At 34.3% G+C, this 27,689-nt stretch overlaps 1 protein-coding gene across 2 annotated transcripts in view; it reads right to left on the reverse strand.

Moving 5' to 3' along the window:
• Positions 1-657: 657 nt before the first annotated feature.
• The window catches only part of LRP12 (LDL receptor related protein 12), a 75,352-nt gene continuing 48,320 nt past the window's right edge, over positions 658-27,689 (reverse strand). For both annotated transcript variants that reach the window (XM_045517258.2, XM_010955821.2), the window contains 5 exons: positions 20,940-21,075; positions 13,744-13,946; positions 11,162-12,266; positions 9,755-9,887; positions 658-5,875 (listed from right to left, as the gene is read on the reverse strand). In XM_045517258.2, coding sequence (XP_045373214.1) covers positions 5,009-5,875; positions 9,755-9,887; positions 11,162-12,266; positions 13,744-13,946; positions 20,940-21,075 — 2,444 coding nt within the window. In that variant the 3' untranslated portion in view covers positions 658-5,008. The remainder of the gene's footprint in view (positions 5,876-9,754; positions 9,888-11,161; positions 12,267-13,743; positions 13,947-20,939; positions 21,076-27,689) is intronic.

The raw sequence follows: 27,689 nt of genomic DNA on the forward strand, positions 1-27,689 counted from the left end.
ATGACAGAGGAGCTGAGTTACTCTGATGTCCTTTCTAGGAAATGAGCTTCTTACTGGGACTGTAGCACTGTTTTTCTGCTTAAAATATTAATTCTGGCAACTTAGTGTTTCCTATACAGCAGGTACTGTCCTGTGGTAGATTAAAGACAGCACAAATTCTTTGCTAAGTCTGTCTGCTATGGAGAGTGGAGTCTATTTCCCTTTCTATAGAATCTGGGTTGGTCTTAGTGATTTGTTTGACCAACAGAACATGGCAGAAGTGACATTCCGGGCCTTCTGAGACTAGGTCTTAAGAAGCTTTTGCAGAGACGTCAATTTTCAAATAGGGGCCCGCATGAGTAAAACAGGTCCTATCGAGTGACTGTCGTCTTCTCCCTGCAGGTCAGGAGGAAGGAGCTTGAATGGAGCTTGCAGGTGCCTGCTGCCAACATGACTGGGTCTACAGTAGGGACTCAACAGACACCTAATGAATACAGTCTGCTCTTTTGTCCTTTATTCTTTTAATCAGTCCTAGGCATTTATTTCCAGTTTAACAGTGGATGATGGCGTTAAGCGGTAACAGCAGCTAAAACCCCAACAGCGCTTCAGAAGACTCCCCTCACCACATGCTCAGTCCCAGTGAAGGACACTAGCCGAGGCAGGGCTGCTGCCCTCAGAGCCAGGCAACACAGCCCTTTATTCCCTTTTTCTTCCTTCATCCCAACACCAGAGCTCTGACAGACAGACTGATAAGGCAGAATACAGTGGAGAAGATCTAAATGACACATGATAAACTGAGAAATACCTACTACAATATATATCCCGTAAACAGAGAACACATTTTTTAAAAAAGTGATCCTGAAATATTTTTAAAATTAAGAAAAGACAATAAACTCCCCACAACAGATATAACACACATAACATTCTCTGGTCTTGATGCCGAAAGATGAAAATTAATAAAAGAATCAGAAAACAAAAAACTACTACCCACACCAAAATGCCATTAACTAGAAAAAATCAGCAAAGAAAAAAGGAAAAAAATCTTCTTTTATATAGTTTGAGTTAAAGAGGAAATAAAAACAGAAACTTCAGAACACCTAGAAGATAGAAATAATGACAACACTAATACATTTAAGTGATTCAGCTTAAGCAGTGCTCAGAAATAAGTCCACATCTTTAATCTATATTTATAATTAAGAATAAATAAAAATGAATGAATTAAATGCTAACTCAAGGAGGTAGGGGGAAAAACAACAAAATAAAGTAAGGAAAGCAAAAAGTAGGAAATTTATTAAAGAAAAATTAATTGGAAAACAGAAGAATTATAGAAGAGACATTCAAAGCATACCATTAGGGGGAAACAAACAAAAACCAACAAAAATAAATCAACTATTAGTTATCTTAATTAAAAAAATTAGGGAGGAAGCATAATACATATTAAGGTGGAAAGAGCCACAGGCACAAAAGAGGAAGGGTAACTCTGCTCAACTCTAGGCAAATAAACTTAAAAACTTGGACAAAATGGATGATGATCCCAGCTAAGACATAAAAACTACACAGACCACGGCAGACACCAAAAGAGCTGTTTACCAAACATCCACCAGACCCAGGTAGCTTCACTGAAATTTTAAGGAAGAGAAAATTCCAATGCTTTGTAAACTGTTCCAGAGCACAGGAAAAGGAAAAAAATGTTTCCAAATTTACCAGCATAAAATTAATAACAAAACTTCTTAAAGATAGTGACCCCCCCCTCCACTGGACTAATCAGACTAATGAATACAGATGCAAATATACTAAATAACATATGAAACAATCTGGAAATATATTAAAAGAATAATACATATGGTCAAGTAGAGTTTATTTCAGGAATGCAAAGATGGTTCAAAATTACAAAATATATTAATAAAATTCATCATATTAAAAGATCAAAGGAGAAAAATCATATGATCATCTCCATAGAAAATGAAAAGGCATGTGATAAAATTCAACATGCATTCTTGACTAATTCTTTTTAAAATAGGGATCAATGGATACTCTTTAACATGATTTAATGTATATATATCAACCCAGTTCATTATAGCCAATATATTTTAACATTATTTTTAGCAGTACTAAACAATGCAACTTAGACATAAAGAGGTATGCAAATTGGAAGACATGACTGTAAAACTGGAAAACACAAAAGAATTAACTGAAATACTATTGTAAACTATAAGAAAATATGAGTCTGGTAGCTGGGTAGAAAATTAACAAAAAAATCATTAGCTTTCCTATATATAGGAACAGTATAGTAAAATCAGACTAAATTATAAACAAAAAGGACTTCCTTAATAATGGTAACAAAAATAATAAAATTTCTTAGAACTCTTGAAACATGTACAAGATCTCTGTAAAGTAAAATGTGAAGCATATCTGAAGGAAACAACAAAAACAGACTTTAACAAATGAGAACCATTTTCAGAAAGGGCACCGTGATTAAGACAGAAGCTCTGTTAACATGGTAATGATGTCACATTTCCCTAAATTAATCTATAAAAGTAAAACTGTCAAAAAAAAAAAGTACTATGGATTTGTTTTGTGGCACATAATGAGTTGATTCTAAAGTTCAAATGGAAAAATAAGCAAGAATTTTTGAGCATTTAAAAATTACAGTTATTAAGACTGTGTAAGACACATACTAAAAAAGAAAGGCAGGTCAATTGAAGACAATGGAATGAGAGTCTGGAAACATATCCACATAATATGAAAATCTGATAAAAGGGCCATCTCCAATAGTGATGAAAGGATAGATTATTTAATAGACAACTTTGCAGTAATTAGTTACCCAGGGGAAAAAAGTGGAGCCTTAAATTCAGGATATATCAATTTTTAAAATGTCAAAAATGAAGTAACAGTTAATACTCAACTTTAAACATTTAAACAGTAGTAGATACACTTTTTTTCAAGGGAAAAAAAGTGCAGAACAGTATGCATAGTATATTACAATTTGTATTACAACACAGAGCATTTATACATATGGATACACTTATGTATCTATATGGTGCTTCTGGGGAATATACAAGAATATGGTATTGGTATCTGTCGCCTTTTGAAAGGGAACTAAAAGACCAATGTCAGGGGTAGGAGAGGGAGTTATTTTTTACTGTTTGAATCAATTAATTAAACAAAAAGTTTAAATAAAGTTAATTAAACAAAGAAATTAAAACACACCCCAGGAAACAAAAACAAAAAACCTATACATGATGGAATATTATTGGACCTAAACAAGGTTAATTTAGTAACCCAAATTCTGCCAGTAAAATGTATAGGGGTCTAAAATGTATCTGAAAATAATATAAAGAGAGAACTGGTTGAGTTACTGCATCTTGTAAGATACATCAACTAAGAGACAGTTTTTTCAAAGGCAAAATAATCCTCAGGTCCTTAAGGATTTTTACCCTTAAGAACTGGTATAAGCTACTACTTTACGATAAGGGAGGTAAGAAAGAATATCCCCCCTTTGGTTTCTCTTCTAGACATATTGCATATTTCATGGCCTGAATTTGTATTTACAACAAATGAACAAAATAAAGAACAACTTGGATTTAAAAAGTACCTCAAGGCAATACAAAAAAAAAAAAGTCATTTTAATTTCTGATACATATTAAAACATTTCAGTCAGTTCTTCCTGACAGCATAACACGACAAATACACAAGACCTCAAACATGCTTTAAAATGACATTCAGCAAAGTATTTAAAATTTAATAAATAGCAATAATCACACACAAATACATTTTTCATACTCAATCATTAAGCTATTCAAACAGACAGCTAAAGAATAAATAAATGGGAACTGATAATAAAAAAATATGTGGGGTTTTGCAATTCACTTTACTTAAAAAAGGGAGGTGATATGAATGATTTAATTTGCTTTTCAACATGTAGCATGATCCTCCCTGTGAATAAAATTTATTGAAAAAAGTCACTTACTTACAATAATGCGATCTTTAAATACAACAAATAAATATGAACCCAGCAAAGCAACTTCAAGTTGTAATAAAAATGCCACCCTCACCCCCCAAAAAGCTATGGAAATATATAGTCATTATGATAGCAATTAATAGTATTTAAAGTGATAGTGCTTGTGCACTAAACTCATCTGAGACCTTGATATGATTTTAGTGCAAATCCCTAGGGTCCAATACAAGCATAACCCTGTATCAGGGAAAGATACTACCAGCTGGAACATATCTTGTACAATTTTTGTACATATCGTATAAAGTTCAAGATTTAATGCATAGTAGAACATCTTCATTTGCTTAATTCTGTCCTTAAATAGAGATGAAAAAAGAAATGACTTGGGATTTTTACCATTTGGTTTGTACCATATTTGAGTATTAAAGTCAACATTAGAAAATCTATAAAAGTTTTGTTTTTGCCATTAATTTATCTAAGTCTAACTAAATTTCACATCACTGCATGTTAAACATAGAAGAAAAAATTTTAGACAAGGTTTTTCCTTTGACAAGCTCGTATCATGATGAAATCCAATACTATTTAGACATGTTATATAAATAAAAACAGGTGAGTATAAGGGCTTTTTTCTTTTTATATTAACAACCTTAACATCTAGTATTTTAAGTTACAAGATGTATTGGCAAAAGCATAAAGGGTTTAATTAAAAGAAGGTATTATTTTGTACAAAGAAACATTTTAACATAGGATAGATAAACTGACAGTCAAATGAGTTTGAGCAGCCATATCTCTACTGTGAACTACAGTACCAGGATGAAAACAATTAGAAACAAATGGAAGAACATTACTGAACAACATGTATACATAATACATTTTTAGCTGCTAAAACGGTAAACTCTAAAGTTCATAGAGTTACAGTTGTTTAATTTAACCATGCAGGCTAATATACGATAATAAGAAGTCACCCTGCATCTTTTTTCTTTTTAAATTAAAACTAGTTTAACTGTAAAGTTAACAAAACAATGAATGGATATTGCTCCGACTTGAATCCAGTCTCCCTGGTGGGACCCGTACCTAACAGAGTAACAAAGCTTCGTCATCACTCGTTTCATTTTTCAGCGTTGCTTCCATGCAGGTGTCCGGTATCCGGGCAGTGTGGACAATACCACAGCGCTCACAGGGGCCATCGCGATTACTTGCCCTCACTGCAGGGTTTGTCGTGCTATAAGGCTGTCTGAACCCCTGCCCTTGATCGGAGGCAAGATCGAGAAGGGGTCTGGAGCAGTCATTCACATCAAAGTCTGGCGCTCCTTCAGAAACTGGAATTAGCATTTCGACATCATCGTCTTCTTCTCTTCCATTTACCCCAGTATCAAGCTGTCTCAAAGGGCTCTGGTTCTGACTTACGGAGCTTGACCGCCCTAGTGTGAAACGTACCCAGCGCAGCCCCTGAGTCACACGACTGAGCGCGCTTGTGAGCTGGTGACGTGCTGGACTCACACTTGGTGGATCCACACTTGTCACATCCCGTCCAGGATCTGTGTGACCACCTCGGGTACTCTGAGTTGAGGAGCTTCCACTTGCTCCCACTGTTGCTTCTACAGCTGTTGTGGGAGGGACTTTTTGGGGCAAAGGAGCTGCAACCCCACCAGATGCTCCTGCCGTATCTCTTCTCTCATTTTCTGTGTCTGTGTCGTCAGACTCTACGGAAAACAAACTTCTGTGAGTATGACTTCTTTCAGGTTCTCTGCTGGTACTCTGACTAGGGACAACCTCATCTCCATCTGCTGAGACCAGAGCCAATGACCCTGAATGGCGTGATCTTGCAAAATTAAAAATACGATTCCAGATATTGCTGGATCTTCCTGCCATAGGAAGCCTGATTGAAGTAAATCCAAGCTGAGATCGTACAGCAAGCCTCAGGTTTTCCAAAACAGAAGCCTGCAAAAAAAGAAAAAAAGAAAAGAAAGAAAAAAAAATCATAAGACAGCTAACAATTGAGGTATTAAGATGGAAAATACCCTTCTATTAAGAATGCGTTGTGGCTAAAAATTCTATTACTGAGTATCAGGGTCTATGGAGGATGAATTAAATTCTCTCATTGATACAGGTTCACCCTACTCCAGAATCTAACCTGTAACTTGAATCATTATTCACTGTGTTTAAGATTTCCTTGATGCTTCATTTCATATATGCAACTTTAAAATGATACTTGATGTCAATTATAACAGTTATTTTGTTTCAAAACCTCACAGAGTAATCTAATCCTAGAAGTGTATGGAAGCTGGAAAATAAAATTATTTGATACTTCTTTAGCTAGGAAGATAGAAGAATCTCTACCATAATTCACTAAATGACCTAAAGGAGTGTGAAAACTAGGCCTTTTATCTGTTTGTTTGTTTTTTAAATATACAACAAGTTAGACTTGATTTATAAGGTTAAAACATTCTAAAACACGTGAAAGTTATATTTCACAGTTGGTTCTCAAGGACTTATTGAATCAGTAGATACTGAGGACTGATTTATATTGTCATAAATAAAGGAATATTTGTAATGCAGCACAGGAAACAAAAAGCCAAAGAAATTAATTTGTTTACAGCACTATACAACGGTATCTGAGACATCTGGGTTCCTTCTCAGTCTTAAAGGTTAAGCCTTATTTTCTATCAGCTTAATGTTAAACATAAATTATATCCTTATTCTTTGAAAAAAATGGTAATTTTTAATTAGTACATATAGGAGGTGACTACATTGTCCAACTGAAAGAAAAATCTACTCTCTCTTCTAGATGATTGACTTTCAGTTTTGTTTTTTTTATAAAAAAAACTACAGCATTTATAAAAAGTCTTTAAGCGCCATCTAGTGGTTATAAAAAGTAGTAATCAAACTTAGAACAAACAGAGCTTTCATCAATCTGGCATTTAGTATTTAAAATACAGTATTCCTAAGAAATAATGATGAGTTGATATACTCCCTTTTACATGATACAGTTTCCCTCGGCCAAAATGAATGACTCTTGCCTTTCCCCCTCACAGAAGAAAAAAAGAAGGGAAAAGAGTAAGATGTGATAGCATACGTTCCCCATCTCTCTTTGTGACTGGTATTGCATTTATTCTTGATTTCCATATAGACCTTTGAACACAATCCCTAGAATATAATTCACAAAAGCTAATAAGCTACTATCACCAGAATATTTCATAGTCTAGCCTTAGTAAACAACAGACTGTCAATAAGAAATCTGAATATCAGCACACATAAATTTACTATACAAATGAGTAAGATTTTCTACCACTTGAGAATAAAAACAACAAACAAAAAAAAAAGTTCACACCTCTATGAACTTCGCCATAGACTTGGTCCTCTTCATTTGGCATTCAAGTTCTCAGGCTTTGTGTGAGCACTGTCATTACATTCAGCAGTGAACAGAAGGCTCTCTAGATATCCTCCCCTTTATGCAGCCAGTCACCCATCAAGATCAAGAATGCCTCCTGCACACTTTAAAGCCAACTTTAACAGTGCAGTCTGTCACAGTGAGGCGAAGCTCTCTACTCATTTCAAAGTCTGTTTAATTAAATGATTGCCAGTTTAACATTAGTGTCTACAAGGGGATCTTATGATTGTTCTAGGAATACTTCTATATACTTCTTCAGTTTATGAAGCAGAAGAAAGCATTCCTCAGAAAGGATTTCTATTTTGAATGAAATGGTAATTCAGAAGGTTATTTTTCTTTTTAAAAACTGCTATGGAAATTTTGATAATTTATTTCCAAAAGTTTCAATATAATGAGAATATAATCTCATTAAATGAATAAAATGTAGTTTACCACCTGCAAACGTATTTTATTTTAAAACTGTTGAAACAGAATTCCCTCACAGGGGCAAATTATGACCCTAGAGAAACGCTACAGTAGGTAGTGAAGAATGAAACCTTACCCAAAGTGAGGTCTGATCTGTGCCCTTTACTTCTGGGATGAGATCTCAGACCTTGGAAGGTCATCTCTGATAGAAGTGTTGCTGCATGGAGCCCTGGACCAGCCAGACAGTAACACTGTGTTTTAGGCGGAGGCTCTGAGCCACACCAACAGTATGAAGTAGCGTGGGGGCTTTGAGTCAGCAGTATCAGTCAGTCTCTGGAGGAGCCAGAGACCGTGATGTGCAGTTAATCATGCCCGTGTGATGGAGCTCCAATAAAACCTCGGACACTGAGTCTGAGTGAGCTTCCCTAGCTGGCAATGTTCCATGCATACTGTCACACATCTGTGTTGAGAGCAACGTTGGAAGGGTGGTGTTTGATACCCTCCTGAACTCTGTCTTATATGTCTCTTCCTTTGGCTGATTTAATCTGGGTCCTTTCCCAGCAATAAAAGTTATACCTTCTTATACTATGAGTATAATAGCCTTCAATGAGTTCTAGTCCTTCTAGTGAATTACCAAACCTGAGGATGGTTTTAGGAGCCCCTGAACTTATAACTGGTGTTAGAAGTGTAACTGATGTTAGAAATGTAACTGGTGTTAGAAGCGAGGGCTCTTTAGAGTGGATTGTGCTCCCTCTAACTTCACAGTTGGCTAAACTCTAGAAGGTAGCCTTAGGGTTCAGGGGTGGTGGGTGATAGGTGGGAGAGTGGGTGGGTGGAATTAATCATCCTCTGAATTCCTGCCTAAAAAGAAACCTTCCCAGTGGCAGGACTAACAATATATAGACACCACAAGGCAGGTTTTTCCTATGTTGCACACAAAATTCCAACCAGTGGAACTTCTGAATTATTTACCTAGCAAATAACATCCAGAGAAATGTTTTAAAACTACAGATTCTCACAAAGATTTTCTAAGACCTTGTCACAAATAAGGTGACAGACTGTAATCAGAAATCTCATTAACCAAAAAGGAAATGGTCTTCCATTTTGAACAGAATTAAATCACTGGGAAAACAATATTTATCAATTTCTCTTAATTCTAAAACTGGAGACAAATTTTAGAAATGTTTCTGGATGAATTTTATATTTTAAATGTATAAACCTTTATGACCTTATGAGCCCTGCTACAATTTTAAGCACTGAAAAAGAAATTTAAAAAGAAATCACTAACAAAAATTTAAAGAATTCAGAAACCTTAGTAAAGAATGAATTATTATTTAAAGAAAATGATACGAATTTTTAAGCACTGTAAAATCCAGCTGTGAAGTTTTCTCTCAAGTCAGGTGGAAATGTTAACTTCATTTCAACTACTTTCATTTTAATCTAGCATGTTACTAATCTATTACTAGGCATATCAACTTTGGTATTCATTCTTCAATCTTCTAAATATTAAGTTCACGTAGAAAATAAGTTGTCAAACTTTACTTTTGAATTTTAATGCACTAAATTATCCTAAGCAGTAAAATGCTTAAGAATCACATAATGAAATCAGAAGTAAAGAATGAAAAGTATTTGAATTTTGTAGTATTTGTTAAAATACAATGAAACAATTAAGAGTTGATCCTTGAACAACATGGGCTTGAACTGCCTGGGTCCACTTACACGTGGATTTTTCTCAACAGTAAACTTAATAGACAGTACTACATGATCTGTGGTTGAATTTGTGGACGTAGAGCCTGGACACAGAGAGAGGGCCGAGTTACATGTGGATTCTCACCTGCATGGAGGGTTGGTGCCCCAATCCCCATGTTGTTCAGGAGTCAACTGTATAATTTCAAGTCCTCCAAATATTTAATTCTTGACTTGACTGCAGAAATTCTGACACAGTCAAGGACCTTTACCATTACATGCAAGTACAGATTTTATTTTAAGAGGTATTGACATAGAAATCATAAATTGTAACATACTTGATTAGGTGAACAAACGGGAAAATCTTCAACTGGTGGAATTAAACCCTGAGCAATCAATTGTCCATAAGAGGGAGGAGCTTCTCTTCTCAACAATTCTGCTTCCACTCTTGACAACTGTGTTTCAAATGATCTTTGCGAGGAAACAGGGATTAAAAGGGTTAAAAAAAAAAAAAAAAAGACAAGCCAAAACAATAATTTTTAAATTATCAGCAATTAAAACAATCTGAATTTTAATATGTTTGATCAATTGGAAAGCTTAGTCAGCCAACATTGGCAGAATATCTACACGACCCTACACTGAGAACACAAAAATGAAGCAGACAGTCTATCCTCATGGGGTTTCACACTAGGGGCCTGTATCACTAAGTTTTAATAAATCAGACATCCCTGTAAAAGGTAAAGGTACTAAATCTTTAAACCTCTAAGAATATAGGGGGCTTGAGATGTTAGGTGAAAGTTTTGAAAACTCTTAAAAGACACTTTATTCATCAAGTCCAACACATTTATTTTTCAGATAAGGAGAAGAGTGGAATGAATTACCACAATTCTTTCTGGAATAACTCATTCTTAAACTCAAGACCTCTCGTCTTCATGTTGCAATGCAGTAAAAAATTTTCTGGCCATTGATACTTACACAAGGAAATGATGCAGCATGGTTATTGAGATACTGTGCATCTATGCTTAGCTGTGTTATAGTTGACGTGACGTTCTTTGTTGTACCTATTATTTATAACTCTCCTGGATCATGGTACCCACAAGAGCCTTCTATGAAGACCTCCCTGCCACCACTTCTCCCAGGACCAGCCTGTTGTCTAGCACATGGAGGACAACTCTCCCTGAAGGCTACCCTTTAACTCTGAACTATTTCTTAACTTAAGTGAGATTTTTGACTTTAATATCACTTTGTTTTATAGCTCTTACAACATTTATATTTTTTGTCATCTAATTCTACCCGTTAGTTCCTTCCTCCCTTCTAACTGTAAACTGCTCGGAAGGTAACTCCTTACTCATTTCTCTATTCACTTGTATACTGCTTTGAACATAGTAGGTTCTCAAATATCTGGAATTGTTGAATTAATATTTATAAAAATCCAGGTTAAATAGCTACAATGGAGAATTACAGCCTGCAAAACTCCTGTAAAACAGATTAATCTGAAAAACAGGAACATCATGATACAGATTGGCTTTTCTCACCTCATAACTCTTATGTATTTATTTATTTATTAGCCTTTTGAGTCATAAGCTTTCCACAGTAATTTTATAAATCATAAACATTATGCACCTCTTTCTACAATAATATAACAAAAATACACTGCTAATCACATTAAAATATGTGGTGCAAATATTTGGGCCATGCTTTTATAGTGGACAGCATAAGCACTGTAGTCTTGTCTTAATACTGACCTTCGTTCAAACATCCTCAGAGAATAAAGCTTACAGGTACATCCCAACGCAATGACCAGTAACAGGCCACAGATCAGGCTCCCTATGACGGCTGCAGTTATGACTCGGGTGGGCACAATCACCGGGCAATTCTCCTCATCGCTGCCATCACCGCAATCGTCCTGAGAGTCACACACCCAGCTTTCAAACACACAACGGTTGTTTTTACAATGGAAGTTTCCTGGCTGGCAAAAAAAGCAGTTTTTTTCATCGGAGCCATTTGGGCAATGATTCTGGTAGTTGCAGCGATCAGAACGAGGGTAACAGACACCGTTTCGGGAACATGGAAACTCTTCCTTTTGGCACATGGTACAGTTGACTTCATCCCTTCCATTTGGGCAATGCCAATATCCATCACAACGCTGCTGCTCTGTGTAACACCCCCAGTTCCCCCCACAGGGTATTTCCCACGGCAGACAGAAGCCGTCTACTTGGTAAGTAGCATTAAATCCCCTTGCGGCATTGACCTTATCGGCACAGAAATGTACCCTTATCTGTCCAGAAGAAGACACAACCGTGAGAGGCGCGTGAGAATCAAAAGCAGTTAACACACGCAAAAGCTTGTGTGGATTCTCCTCTAATCCATCATATATTTTAACATAATCACCGTAACCAGTACCATCAAGTTTAAAGTCAGTGAAGCGCAAGATGACTTTACGATGATCACCAGTGTCTATTAACCAGGTGCAGTTGCTTCCAGGAGGATAAAAGTCTGGATAATTGGGAGAATTAAAAGTACCGTAAAAATATTTTAACCACTGCCCACAAGTTGGCACATCACAGTCTATCTCATCTCCAAGGTCGAGGCAGTCAATGTTCCCATCACATTTTAAAGATTCGGGGAGGCAAGTGTAAACTTTGGTAAACCGAGACAGACACTGGAACTGGTTGTAAGCACAGGGCTGGAAAGAAGCAGATGTTGGAGGATTAGCTTCTTTGGCACAGACCTCTTCATCAGAACTGTCTCCACATTCATCCATGTTGTTGCATTTCCAGGCTGCTGGTATACACTTCCCATTACCACAACGAAACTGGTCACAAGCACAGTTTGGTTCCTCAGATTTCCCTGGGAGGACATCGCGAAGAGGGAGATGCGGAGGTAAGGAGAAAAAAACATACTTTTAAAAAGATATATAACAGCAAGTGGTATTTTTATAATAAGTATTGATTAAGCCCAAGGAATTGTTGGGCTTAATCAAAAAATAAGTTAAGTTCTAAAGGCAAATACTGGCTCACTGATTACTCAACAATTCGATTTATTAAACATTTATGATTTGTTCCATGAAGATCTCTGCAGCTGATCTAAAGAGAAAGGGCCAATTCAGTTCTTTGCAGAAGCCATTTTATTGCAGAATATTTACTAAAATGATGTAAGAAATATGAGCCACTATGATATATTGCCTAAGAATTTCAAATAACCTATTGTATAAACATTTTGAAATGAAGAAAAATTTATCCACAATAATCACTTTTTCAAATACATTTTAAATATTCTTCCGGTTATTTATAGATATACATATACACAGTATTTTGCTATGTATGTCATAGCGTATTTTGTAAGCCCATTATTTAGGCTCAAATTTTTGCTAAGATTATCCTAAGGCTAGTTTACACTATTTATATGTTTCGTGTAACCACAACATGGTACTTCCATTTTATAATTTCTATTATTTTGATACAACTGCAAAATAATTTATGAATCTAAGCTGAAGGTATAAATTTACTCATCAAAATACTAGTGGGAAGGAGAGAGAACTGAAATGTTTATAGAATTCTAATTATCTTCATGTTCTATCCTAAATACATAACAATAAAGAGGTAGGGGAAGAAAATCAAACATTAAAGAGTCCTACGGTCCAAACTGACAATGATGGCCAATACTTACCTTTCCATTAATATTTACTGGTAATAAGTAACAGAAAATGTGCTTCAGAACCTAAATAAATATTACAAAAACTGTGTTTTTAATTAAAAAAAAAGGGAGAAAGCAGCATATATTTGCTAAAGGAGACCATGTAATTTCAGAAAATGTAAAATGATTTTCACCAAAAATGGACCTGACTCTAATGCTCTGAATTGTTCATATTTGTCACTTTTTGGGATAAAGTTTAAGAACAGCAAAAGATGACTTCTGATGCTACAAACTATGAAGGATAAATCGATTATGTCTTTTCTTTGAAGGTGCCAAGACAATGCTAATGCACATATACAAAAATACATTCTGAAGTAACTTTCAGGATCTGGATAAGCACTTGAGGGAAAAAAGTTGCTTTTCAAATACATGTATTTAAAATGTTCTTAAAAAAAGAAGATTGACTTTAGTTTTTAAAATTAATCATTTTCCTAGGATTATACGAAACTCCTTTTTGAGATCCAGCTCTAGGGCACCTGAACACTGGGCCTCTAATTCATCAATCTCAGATGTGTTTTTAGGATTTGGTCACAATTAAATGGATATTGTTTAGAAGACTCGTCTTAAAGTGACTGAGCAGTTAATACTATGGAATCTTGTTCCACAGCTTTCTTCTTATTTAAAAACACACCTGAGAAATACGCCAGTCTGAAACCCTTTCTAGAGACGCTGTCATCGGAGTGGAACCTGATCCAGACGTGGTCTTGTGAAGAAATATACGGTGGTGGGACTGTGGACCCACAGGCTCTGTAACTTTCAATATTCTTGTATGTTTCTATCGTCAACCAGTCCAAACTGCATCTTCTGGACCCTTGAATATCAAAATCCTGAAAACTACAAATAAAAAGTCAGAAAAGGCTATTGAAAGGGGAATTTTGGAAAAATAATTCATAATACAAAGTGAGTGAGGACTTGATTATAAGCTTCCACACATTCACTGATTTTCCTGGGTCTTCCCTGCATATAACTATATCATCAGCCAATATTACTGCTTCTAGGCTCCTAATATTTATACCTCTTTCCCAGGTTCCAGAACAATACTTCGTAAGTAACACCAGACTACAAAATAATGCTATAAAACAGACGATAGTTGGCACCTTTTTTCTTCCCGCTTCTCCCTGTCTGTGTTTAGGAAGGACAACTTCTAATTTATAACACCCTAAACTGTTCTTGGCTTGAACCAGAAACATCTTTCCATAATCCAATAAACTGAAGAACACACACTGTCACTGTCTTCTCTTAGATTAGACTGGCTCTGTTTACTTAATGAAAAGTTTACAGCTTACTTTTTCAGGAGAGCAAATAGCACAAAACTGAGCAAAAAAGGTTAAAAATGAACGAACAAAAAACTTCTTCAGAGAAAAGTCCCTGAGTTTGAGAATACATTTCTACATAAACCATTTATAGCCGAACTACAAGATACTGTTTGGCTATACATACAAAATTAGCCACTGCTATAAAAAAAAAAAACAAAAAACCCCAAAATATCATTTATCAGTAACATTTCTCCCCTAAAAGTGAGATTATTTACCTCTGCCTTAAACCAAACGATAATAAAGTTAATTATCCAAGGATTTTTATACCAGGATATTTCCTCTTTAAATATTCTGAGTAACTATAACAAAGGCTGACAGACAATCTGATTGCGTCCAGTTTTTTCACTGTTATGAACAATGCTTTAAAGAATCCGTATTCATGTTCTCTCCATGTAAAGAATCCTATATACATAAGTAAGTGTTTCTCTAGGACAAATTTTTTGAGAAGTAGAATTGCTAGGTCAAAAGACACAATTCCACTTTAAATTTGATAGTGACACTGAGAAAAATGTTTATACCAACTCAATTCCACTGACTGTGTATGAAAAAGTACCTTATACCCTGTAACTTTGGCAAAGCAAAATATTCTATTTCTAAAGATTCACTGCCAATTAGGGAAGGATATGGAGAAAAGGGAACCCTTGTACACTGTTGGTGGGAATGTAAATTGGTGTAGTCATAAAGAAACAGTACGGAGGTTCCTCAAAAAATTAAAAACAGAACTACCCTATGATCCAGCAATTTTACTTCCAGGTATTTACCCAAAGAAAACAAAAACACTAGTTGAAAAAAGTTTTATGTACCCCAGTTTTCACTGGCAGCATTACTTATAATAGCCAAAAATGGAAGCAACCTACTTCCATAAAGTATAAAAATATACATTTAATCAACTAAAATGTTTAAGATTCATGAAATGAGGGACCTGGTCCAGAAAAAAAAGAGTTAATAAACATCTAATTGTGTATGTACTATTGGGGATTTGGTCTGCTAATATTTCACTTAGGATGTTGAAAATATATTTATAAGTGGCAACGGTGTTTCTGGTTTTTCTTTTTTTATGCTTCATAATAGTTCATGTAACAAAGATATGGTTTACAAACCTGTGCTTGTGCTTCTTCAGAGTACAGATGATTTAGGTAGAGATCTTCAATGTCTTCATGTTTTTTGGTTTAAGCAGCTTTTCCTAAACTTTCATTAAGTCAGTGTTGATAATTTAAATGCTCTTAGAAATTATCATTTTATCTTGAAAGTAAAATTTATTATTGCAAAGCTATACATACTACTTTCATACAATTGTTTAAATTTTCATATCTGTGGTCTTTAAATTCGTTTGGATTTTCTACATAGATAAATGTAATACTGGTAAAAAGAGTTTCATCTCTTTTCATTTATTATACCACTAATCACTACTTATTGGAGTGCTGCATTGACTGAAGGTTCAAGTCCAAGCAGTGAAAGCATGTTCCCCTGTCTTGGTCCTTAGTGCTAAAATTAACTTCAATGTTAAGTTTGGTTTTTAATTTTTTTTTAACAGATACCTTTTATCAGGTTAAAGAAATTCCTTCTCTATTCATTTGGTAAAACTTGCCTGTAAAACTCTCTGGATGTAGAATCTTATTTTGACTGTTGATTTAATTTCTTTAACAGCCATTGCATTAATAAGTTTTCTAATTCTTCTTGAATCAATTTTGGTAACACACATTTAGAAAATGACTCATTTCATCTAATTAAAGTATTAATATAAACAATTCATGATATTCCTTTATGACTTTTAAAATCTCTCTCATTGTTTTCATTATTACAGACACTTTTGTTCTTGAGATTTGGGGGGTTTTTTGGGGTACCTTTCCTCTTTTTTCTTTACTGTTGTCTTGAAATTTGTCTTTGTCTATTTTCCCCAGTCTTTCCAAAAATGAGTTTTTGGTTTTTTGAATCATTTTTTGTTGTTGTTGTTGTTTAATTATTTTCTGATTTTAACTTTATTTTTTCTACTGAAGATTTACCCTGTAGCTGTTCTTCTAAGCAGCTGAGAAAATGCTGAGCTTATTTATTTCCCATCTTACTAATTTTTAAATCAATGCATTAAAGCTATAAATTTCTAAGTACTCTTTCAACATGTTCCAACAGTTTTAATATATAATGCTTTCATGATAACTATTTTAAAATATTTTAAGTTCCACCATAATTTCCATCTTTAATGCAGGAATTATTTAGGAAAATGTTTCTGAATATATGGGCTTTTAATTGGTTTCTAATTTCATTGCATTGTGGTCAGAGAACACAACCTGAAGGAAGTAAAGGCTGGAAATACAGTCAGAATTCCTTTGTGATTTAATACATATTCAGTTTTTTAAAAAATAAATGTTTCACATGTTTTTGAAAGGAATGTGTATTCTCTGTTCACTGAAATAGGTATAAACATTACACACATATATAATTATGCTTCTACTGGATCCAGCTTATTAATTTTATTGAGTCTTCTCTATTTCTACTAATTTTTTGTGCTTAATGTATTAAATTCAGATTAAAAGTATGTTTATAAACTTCCACTATAATTGTGGACTAGTTACTTTTTGTTTGGTAATTTCCCACATTTTGCTTTGCTTGTGTTTCTAGGCTGTTTAACACAATGTTTAACCACGATTATACCTAGTGGATTATTCCATTTGTTACTAATATTTTGTGTCTTCAGGTCAATTACATCCGTTGTTAACCTTTCTACACTAGCTTTCTCCTAATCAGTACTTCCAAAGCTTATCTTTCCCTAACCCCATTTTTCAGACTTTCTGTGTTAGTGCTGCTTTAGGTATGTTCCTATAAGACCATTAGAGGGGTTAATAACACTTAACCAACCAATGAACCTGATCAGTTGGTCTATCTTGCAAAGGTTAAGTCAGTTTTTTTATTTGAATAGTATTGCTATTTGGGGGGGGGGGAGCTCTCATTTTCCTCCTTTATTGTTTTCTTCTGTATTAATAGGTTTCTATTTTTTTTTATTTTATTTTCTTCCACTAGATGCTCAATTTTGTTCTAATAAAGTCTAAGTAAGAGTATTCAGTGTTTCTATTCTCCTCTCAAATTCAGTAGAAAAATGTTTAACTTTATTTTCACCAATCTGTAACTGCAATTTTAACATTTCCTACACTTAACGACTATAAACAAGCCATGAACAGTATTTACAGTCTTTCACATTGTCACCAACAGAAATCACAGATAATTTCATATTACATTTCAGTTTTAACAGATCTCTAAAATAACTATTTACACTCAAAACCACTTTGAAATTACACTAATTGTTAGAACCATCGCTTGCTCACTAATATGTCAACAAGCATATATGTATTATGTTATAAATCTGTAGAAATGTCGGATAGCTATATTTCAAGAATAACTGGTTCCCTCTGTAATGCTATATATTTTGTTTTATAAATTTAAAAACATCCTGGGAAAAGATCTATAGGTTTCATCAAACTACCAAAGTATTCATGGCATAAAAAAAGTCAAGAAAAAAATCCCCTATATAATAAAGCATATATTGTCTGTAGTGAATTTGTGTTCCAGCTTGATTTTGTTGGCTGTTTTCATTAATATTCATTTTTTTCACACATTCTAGAAATTTGGGTTGCAAGCTTTTGTGGAAGTTTTAAAAAAAATCTTCTCTCCCCTTACATTCCCCCAAAGCACCTTTTTTGTGGCCACCTCTACTAAGCCTCCATTGCAAAACCAGCCCTAGCATGGTGGTTCCCAGTGGTATCACCAGTCAAGCTGCAAAGTCAGCTGGGGGCTTAGCTAAATTTCCAATTGTCATGGTATGCCCAGGCAAACTCTCAGCCCCATGAAAGTTCTGGCAGAGGTTAGAAGTTCTTTTAGCTTCCTTTCTTTCTTTCTTTTTTTTTTTTTTTTTAACATTTTTTATTGATTTATAATCATTTTACAATGTTGTGTCAAATTCCAGTGTTCAGCACAATTTTTCAGTCATACATGGACATATACACACTCATTGTCACATTTTTTTCTCTGTGGGCTACCATAACGTTTTGTGTATATTTCCCTGTGCTACACAGTATAATCTTGTTCATCTATTCTACAATTTTGAAATCCCAGTCTATCCCTTCCCACCCTCCACCCCCCTGGCAACCACAAGTCTGTATTCTCTGTCTATGAGTCTATTTCTGTCCTGTATTTACGCTTTGTTTTTGTTTTTTTGTTTGTTTTTTAGTTTCCACATATGAGCGATCTCATATGGTATTTTTCTTTCTCTTTCTGGCTTAGCTTCCTTTCTTGAGCAAAATATCCTGACCCTAGTCCTTGGCTTCAAACAGGGAACAAGAATCCAATCCCCTATCTCCTATGGGTAAGATGGCCCTTGTGTATTCTGGAAGATTTCAAGGGAGAGGATAAAAATGCTTTTATATTACTATCTTTAGCCAGTTTATATTGTTTGTTTATAGCAATTTCATTTCCCTCTTTCATCTAGATTTTAACTATTTTAAATTCAGAAATGAATGCAGTTCTTTTTTTTTTTTTTACCAAAATGTTTTAAAACATCTTAGTCTAGATAATCAAGTACCTTGCTTTGACTTGTTAATATGGTAAATTAATACTTTCCAATATTGACTCATTTATATGTCTAAATGAGCTGCATTTGAGGATGTATAAATTTCTTTTGAATGACTTATTTTAGATTTAACACCAATAAAATGAATTTGTGAATTTCATTTCACAAATGAAACGTGACTTTGTGTATTATGTGGGTCTGTCATCTTCTTAAAGTTTGGTATCACCATAATGATTTCAGTAAGAACTAGGACAATTACTAAAATTACTCTCATTTTATGAGGTTGACTGTGTAAATCCAAATTCATTTACTCTGTCCAGAATTTAGGAAATCTTCTTAGATGTGGGGCTCACCCTCTAATTTTGTCTGCATTTCAGTATTGTGCTTAGTTTTTAGTAAAGCTTTGTGAAATCTCAAGGATCCAACACATGATCAGAACCAGATGGCAGTATTCCATGTAACCTCCTCTGTGCTGCCAAGAATTTCTGAGTTTTACATAACTGAGCCGGCAGGCTACAAATTTAATTTGGGGTTGAATTTTTAGGTTAAAAAAAATTTCCAAAAATTCTAGTTTTATGTTTAAAAGAATATTCAGAATCCCTGTGGTAAAATGTTATTTTGAGCGCACATCTGTACTTAGTCATATTTTAAGTAACAGAAAATTGTTCAGATTACAACACTGGTACTGATGCAGAAGGATAACCTTAATGGTACATCCTATCCATCCATCAGGCAAAGGAATTACACTGCTCACAGAGGAATGTTACAGCTTCTATAAAAGCTCAGCTCCAGTGTTCCAGATGACATGACCTGGGGCAGATGCAAAGAATAAAAAGAAAACAAACCATATGTCCCTGTTTTATGGCTTCCACATAGTAAAGGGGACAGACTGCAATTGTGTTTCTCCAGAGACTGGTTTTCTCATTAGTTAATAAATATAAAAAAGGAGGATGGAAAGAATCAAAAGTAGGCTAAATTTATAATCTAATTTTTTAAAAAATGTAGAATGAAGGGATTTGTGTCTGTGATCTGTAAAGTCTCTCCTAAATCTTAAGTTCCATGATTCTTACCTATAAAAGTGTAACTAATGGAAGCATGTGGAAGATGCCTTTGTGCTGGGTCTGTGACAGGACGGCATTCTTAATTACGTTACAGTCCTTGTTTAGGTACACTATTTTTTTTTCTTCTCCCCTTCAGGAAAATTTTCTTTCTAATACCTTGATATAATTTCCTTAAGCAAGCAGTATCTAGTTACACTGAATATTTCCTCCGTAGTATCTTATTCCCACAGTTTTTCTTTGCAATTTTAAATGTCTTTAAAATAATCTTAATCTTCCTTATTGGTATTTATTCCCAGAATCTTAAACTTCTGTTTATTTTCCCTAAGAATATCTTCCACTTCGTATTCTTAACAAACGTTCTTTTGTTTCATTGTTATGAAAAAAAAAGACTTTTCTAGAACACAGTATTTATCCATCATCAGCTTGTTTCAAGTTTTATACACACATACATACACACAGACGTAGCCTAAAACATGTTTTTACTCACTAAGGTAGAGGGCTCTATTAACAGTTAGACCAAGATTATGGGCTAGATCTCCAAGTGGATTAGTGAGTTTTGTTTACCTGTCTCATGGCCAAAAATTATACTCTTGATCCTAATAAGCTATTTTGCAATTGTGTACCTTTTGTTAAAAAGTGGCCTAGAAGAATATGGATGGTTTGGTGCAAATTCATTACCACCATTAGAAAATATTCCAAACATATGCCCCAACAGAAGGATAAGAATGGGCTGTTACTCTTAACCGCAAGATGGTATCGATAAATATAATTTATTATATTTTCTGAAAATCATCTTTTTATATTACTGCATGATGAGTGATGATACCTAGAAACTGAATTTATATTTTGTAATAAAATATCATGTAATAATACAGAAGGGTATCAGAATTACCTTATAGTGATGATTTCCCCTGGGTTTGCCCTTATGAACCAGCTACAGTTAATTCTGTCAGGATATTCAGAAGGCCAGCCTGGGCTCGTGATTATACCACTTGGTGCTCGGATTTGTTCTGGAGTCTCTCCACAAGCTGGAAGACAGCCAAAGCAACGTTAACTAATTATTACACTTTAAAATAAAGCATTGAATAAATCAGTATTTATTTAAAAAAAAAACCACTTCAAGACATCAAATCATATACAATAAAACATGGTATTACCAACCTTCAAAAGATTTTATTAGTCTAAGGAGATTATTTTACCTTCTTCCCTTTTAGTCAAAGTATCTTATCCTATTTAAGTACAATGTTTGGAAGGCATGGAAGTTTTCAAATTGCATCTTTGAATAACAACGTAAGAGTCAGAAGTGCTAGCTTTAGCCATGGAGATCAACTGGTCCATCCATCTATCTATCTTTCCAAAATGCATCCTTTAAATTTATTTTATTATAAACTACATAAAGTTCAACTTTACTGAACTACTTTTTGTACACCTTAAATAAGGGAATATCATACAAATAGTGTTATGAACAAAATAATTAAAGGAAAGTACATATAAACATATCAGTAAGATGCTGGGTTGTTAAGAAGTTAGTGGATGATTGGATAAAGACAGCAAAACATTACTTCAAAATTTCTTCAAAGTAGTTCTTTAATTTATTCCATGAATACTTCCAAACTTTATTACAGGATCATTAATGATTCCTAAATTTTAAAAATAAAAGCTTGAAATAGTGATTAAAGTATCATTATGTGATTAGATATCTAAATATTACAGAATAAACATAAAATAAATTCAAACTATTGCCAACACTTTCCTGTTATTATTTTCGTTTCATTATCCTGAACTTTCACAGTAATACAGTTAACACTTTATCAATCCAGAATTCAGCCAATAATCTGACAATTTATACTCCCTCAATTTGTAAAAGAATCACTGATTATAAAAAAAAAAAAACGTGATGAATGTTTAAATCGTCAGTAAAATTTAAAATCTTGGAACCTCTTATTTGATACAATTTTGACAAGCTGGATTATCTGATTTTTAGAGTAAGAGCAGGTCAGAAGGAGTAAATCAGAAGTGGGGAGATTAGCTGCCAAAATGACTTTTGTTTTTTGTAACAGGGTATATTATAGTCTATTCAATTTAGGTTAAGTATGCTAGGAAGTATACTATGGGTATTTTACAAAGTTTTTATCCATAATGATCAAAATAAAGCAAGCTATATTGCTCAGAGTCAATCTTCTACAGCATTACCCATTCTCTGATGAAAACATGCAATCGATGTTTTAAACCTCTGTAGGTTCATGCCTAAAATGGGTCTAGCCTGCAACCAGGGTACACTGCCAGAGGGATCTTGTTTTTAATTACTTTTCGAACACAGAAACTCACGGCATAGAACACAAAGATATAATATACCAAGAGCCTAGCATACATCTTAATTGCCCACACACAATCAAAGCTTCGAATTTTTTGTTGTTAAATTTCATTAAGAGGAAAATTTCCCTTGCAAAAATGTTTAATTTGATACTTTAGAAAAAGACTAAATGTACCAAATGTGATTCTATGTTGAGCTTATTAATAATGAAGTGCCAGAGTTTGCTTCCAACTTTGCTCTGAGTTATCATCATAATAATTAATGAAAAGGTGCCCTAAGTCATTTATAAGACCTTTTTTCTTTCTTCACTCTTGCCAAAGCATTCTGCAGCAGTATACAGAATGAATTCTTAAGTTCATGAAGATACAAATATACAAACAAACTGGCAAAAACTATCATGACCTCTTCCCCAGAAAGTAGAAAATTGTTCGTTTTCACTAAAAGATTCACTTACATTAAAGAGAATAATACAAGTTTGAGTTAATCTATACTTAACTTATAATTGACTTATAATACTGTAATGGCATGTAAGTACTCAAATATTTATTAGCTGCTCAAACAGCAGTGGGACACATCCAAAAACTAGGTGGGAATAACTTATGACAAAGCTGATAACTCTTAACCTTTAAATAAATGGAGAGACTAGTTATTGGGAAACACTAGAAAGAATTTTATTAGGTTTTTGTTTTATTAGGTTTGCTTAAAATTTCCTCCCCAAATACCTGATAAACCCATAGGTGGTGCTCTCATACCAAAAACTAAAGAAATTATGGTCTGGAATGGATGCTCAAAAATACTGTTGTGAATATTTTATTTTCACACAACTGCCAAAGGGTAAGACACACCACTCGTAAATAAGAGTGATTATTTAAAAATTCCGTAGTTTACATTTCTAATTCACTAAGTACTTTTATAACATTATCTTAAAATATTAATGATTCTCCCCAATCAAAAAATTATTTTCTATTTATTAGTTATGAATACATTTTGTTTTAATTTTGCACATTTGCAACATGACTGAGTTTGGCATTTTGCTTCAGATGCAGCCAGTGGCTTTTTATCAACACATTTTTATATGTACAACACACAGGGCATGCAGATTAATATACTCTAGCACAGCCATAACTTATTCCCTTCTATATGTGACAAAGAATAAATTCCAATGCCCAAAGAGTATGAGAAACATTAGAAACCATTAAAAAATTTCCCTCCCTTTTGAGTCTACAGTTTGCCTATATATCCTGGCAGATTTGTTTGGAGTCAGAAGACCTAGATGCTGTTTGTCCTATGTGTCACTACTTGCTTTGCCATCACATAAACTACTGAACCTTTTTGGGTCTTGGTTTCCTCATGGGTTAAAATAAGGAGTTGCTATTTGAATAACTCTAAGTACTATTTCAGCCTTAAATCATGCTCCCCTTCATCATATTTCTGCCATATTTCTGATACTTATCAGGATGCACTGATACATTTCAAATGCCCACTGGACATTCCAACCTTAAATTCAACACGATCAGAACTGTGCGTTTCCCAAATCCTTTTCTTTATCCTATATTCTCAATCTTTATTGTCTTAGGTATCGTATTTGGTGAAAGGAATAGTTGTTTCACCTAATTCAAGTGAAAAGGAAACTTAAAAGATTACCACAGGCAATCTCAAGGATTTTTAAGCACAGGAAATAAAGCTCACAACAACTAAAACTAGAAATCTTAAAGTCAGAAGCTGAAGTTGCCTGCATCACGTCTTAAGGAATCAAGGTGTGCTTTATGACCTGCACATCTGCTCCAATCTTCCAACTGGCTTTCTGAGTCCTCTATTTTTTCATTATTTCAGTGTCTTATAATGATGTCCCATTCCCAACTCATCATAACACTTCAGCTCAAGCACCTTCCATCAACTGTAACTTCATTTTTTTCTTTATTACATTTATACTATTATTCATTTTATATTATACCCTTTTACAGAAAGAATTGGAGGTAACTGATTATTGCAATCAATTTGATAACACTTAATCCTCCATTTCCTCTCTTGTAAATGGGGATTAAAGCACTACCTACCATGTAGGGTGTTGCAGGAATCAAATATAATTATTTTGGTAAAGGATTTAGCACACTGCTTGGATTATGGCAAGTTGTTAATAAATAATATCACATGATATGCCAAAGCAGACTAGTTAGCAGCAACTGAGGTGATTACTAAGGCTGTGTTCAGGCTAAATGGGAAAGAGGGCAGTGATCATTTAATATGTGCTGGGTATCATTATGCTAGGAAGAATGAGAAATTATGCCACAACTAACTGGTTATCTGACATGGGTTGGGATACACAAAAAACATTGATTTAGGGAATGAATTTTTGTTTTAAACAAAATTTTTATATGGTTCTGCTAGTTTGAACCTCATCTTTCTAGATTTTGACTACACTCCAATTTAGGATGTACCAAACTTGACCTTTCTTTACCTCCATTTATTCTACCCACACCTTCTGACTGTTTACATACAGTCATTTTAGCTACTGTCTGGTTATTTCTTCAATAGAACTAGTTTATGTGTAATTGGCAAACAGAGGAATCTCGTCAATATAATGCTAAGTAGTGGAAGATTTTATTCCCAGGATGTTAATGATTTGAAGTATCCAGGGGCAGGAGAAAACCCCTACAGCATCACCTTCCTTACTGCAAGAAGGGGTTAATTTTACTGGTTTAAAACTGAACTGCTTGACCTTTCTTTATATTAAGCTATCTTGGGAGACTGCAAGTATAGATGGAAATGGTGCACACATTTCCCTAGAATCAAAATAAAACAGAACACCTTAATTGATGAAGGGTATCTCTGAATTATGTTTTTAGTTTTGATTGAACTGGTCTCCATTAGAAGCATCTACCTTCAAGGATGAAGAATGAACCCCAGAATATATGGCTGCAAAGAATGGGCTGAGTCCAGGTGTAAATGTCAGGAGGTATTAGACTGTGTTGGCGTCTGGATCGATATTTTGTTTGTTAGGGCTATGCTTACAAAGTTACATAGTTGTAAGCACTCTGTACCAACACCACCTTTCTCATAAGCCCTGTCAGTTAAGTGGTCACTTTCGCAGAATGTGAGATTTCCCAGGAACACGTCCATGGCATTATGGCAGAAATGACTGTATTTTAGTCTCTGTTCATTTTGCTTCCTTAATATCTCCCTTAAAAACCAGTGTCATTTTTTTGTCCTCAGAACAGAAATATCTACAAAAAAATTATCTATTTAACTTGCTTTAAATCAGTATCTTAAATAAATGTCCACGTATTTTGGATGATAATGATATATATGTCTACTTTTGATAAATTTCCACCTAACTCCAGAAATAGAAATCCCCAAATTAAAGGGGTTGCAAATGTTCAAAAAATAGTAACTTTCTGGGACATTCTGCTATACAAGAGAAATTGATACACCATAACTGACTATACTTTAATTTTAAAAACCCCAACAAAATAAATAAATAAATAAATTTGAATCAGTGATCAGTGGGAGAAAAAAATAGCAACTTTCGACATGGACAGCATCTTCTTCCTAGGAGAATGCAGTGATTAGGTTATCTGATTAGCCCCCAAAGCCTATTTAATTCACAGTGCACTAGTGAACAGGACATCTGGAATGAAAAATAAAAGAAAATGGCATTACTACGAGGCCAGTGGTTAAACTACACTAAAAGGCTAAACTAAATACATACAGTTTTTAATTCATCATGTATGTTCTCAATTAAGAAAGGGAGAATTAACTGAAGAATAAATAGGTAGAGATTCTCTGGAGTTCTCAATAAGACTGATAATTTCCAGGTTTAAAGTACAAAGATCTCATTGTATAGTTTAGAAAACAGGGCAAAACTGATTGAGAAATACTCTAGACTTCTTCATGTTTATTCTAATACTAGTTCAATGGTCCCACAGAAAAGCAAAAAGCTATGGTTCTAAAACTAGATTGATACACCACACCTATTATCTTTAAAGCAATCATTTAAAACACAGGATGTGTTCAAACAACCTCTATTTCACAAGACACATGGGAGAGAAGAAGACGACTTCAAAGTAATGTCAAATGAACTGCCCTTACTTTGGGATTTCATGGTTTTTAAACCCTGAAAAAACATAGGCACACAAGGAAATTTATGGTTAGAGCTGAACCACTTGTAAAAGAAAAAGAAAAGCATAATTTCCTGTTCCACATATGAAGAATTGGGTTTCTTTTCAAAACTGACAAGGGTTGTTGACACTTTATGACTAAAAGTGACATGAAATCTTTGTGCCTTTTGTTTTAATAAGTCACAAAACTGAAATGCAAGTAAAAATCAGCTATGCTTACTGGCTACCTAAGTGTATACGATACACATGAAAAGCACAAAAGAAGAGCATGAAGAAAATTCATGCTCTCCTGGAAACTATAGTTTTGTAATAATGAGACAGGCTTATTAACTGAATCCAAGAAACATATAAGCAGCTATGAAAGCATACAAGATAATATAGACCCAAGCAATACAATGCATATTTAAAATAATTTTAAACAACGTATATCATATGGCATGGAGTATTACTAAACAGAGACAAAGGCCCACCTTTGGGCCTGCATTAGGTAAGTCAAGTTTACTTGACTATTAACATAGTATTTCTTTCACAGAACTGAAGTACACAGAGCCAGCGTAAAGGGCACATTCCAAATGAGAAGAATTTAATGGCTCAATTCTGTAGATACTAGCCAACTCATGGTAGGCTACTATTAAAAGAAGTGATATGATTCAAATATTTCATAAAGATCTCTTTGCTGTCCTATAACCTACGGGAAGGGAAACTGGCGAGATAAAGAGATTGGCTAATAAGCAAACACAGAAGCTCCTTTCCTTGTAAAAACTGTACTTTATGAAAGTTTCAGTGTGGAACAAAAGCACGCTCACCCTGTTCCCAAGCAAAGGACAGCATTTATAGTCAATGGTGGTCATCATTTGGCTATCTCATTTTTCAGAGTAAAGAGTGTTTTATAAATAGGAACTCCACTGTGGCTGATGAATACAAAAGCAACTCCAAATGTTGAAAATATGAATAAGAAGGGTTTGATTCCAATGAAAAAAGTGAACTTAAAAAAAATCTTCAAAATAAAAAATTAGTAAGCAAATGGTGACTGTTGAATGGCCATGTGGGATGAGAGTAAGAATCATTCTGAGGGTAATAACTGAATCACACAATACTTGGAAAACACTGTGCCCATACATGCAATAAAAGGCATTTAGACACAGTTAGAATGCAGAGTTAGATGATCAGCACAGAAACCAGACACCTACTGGCCCACTGTTAATTTAGG

The sequence above is a fragment of the Camelus bactrianus genome, chromosome 25 (assembly GCF_048773025.1).
Source record: "Camelus bactrianus isolate YW-2024 breed Bactrian camel chromosome 25, ASM4877302v1, whole genome shotgun sequence".
Lineage (NCBI taxonomy): Eukaryota > Metazoa > Chordata > Mammalia > Artiodactyla > Camelidae > Camelus > Camelus bactrianus.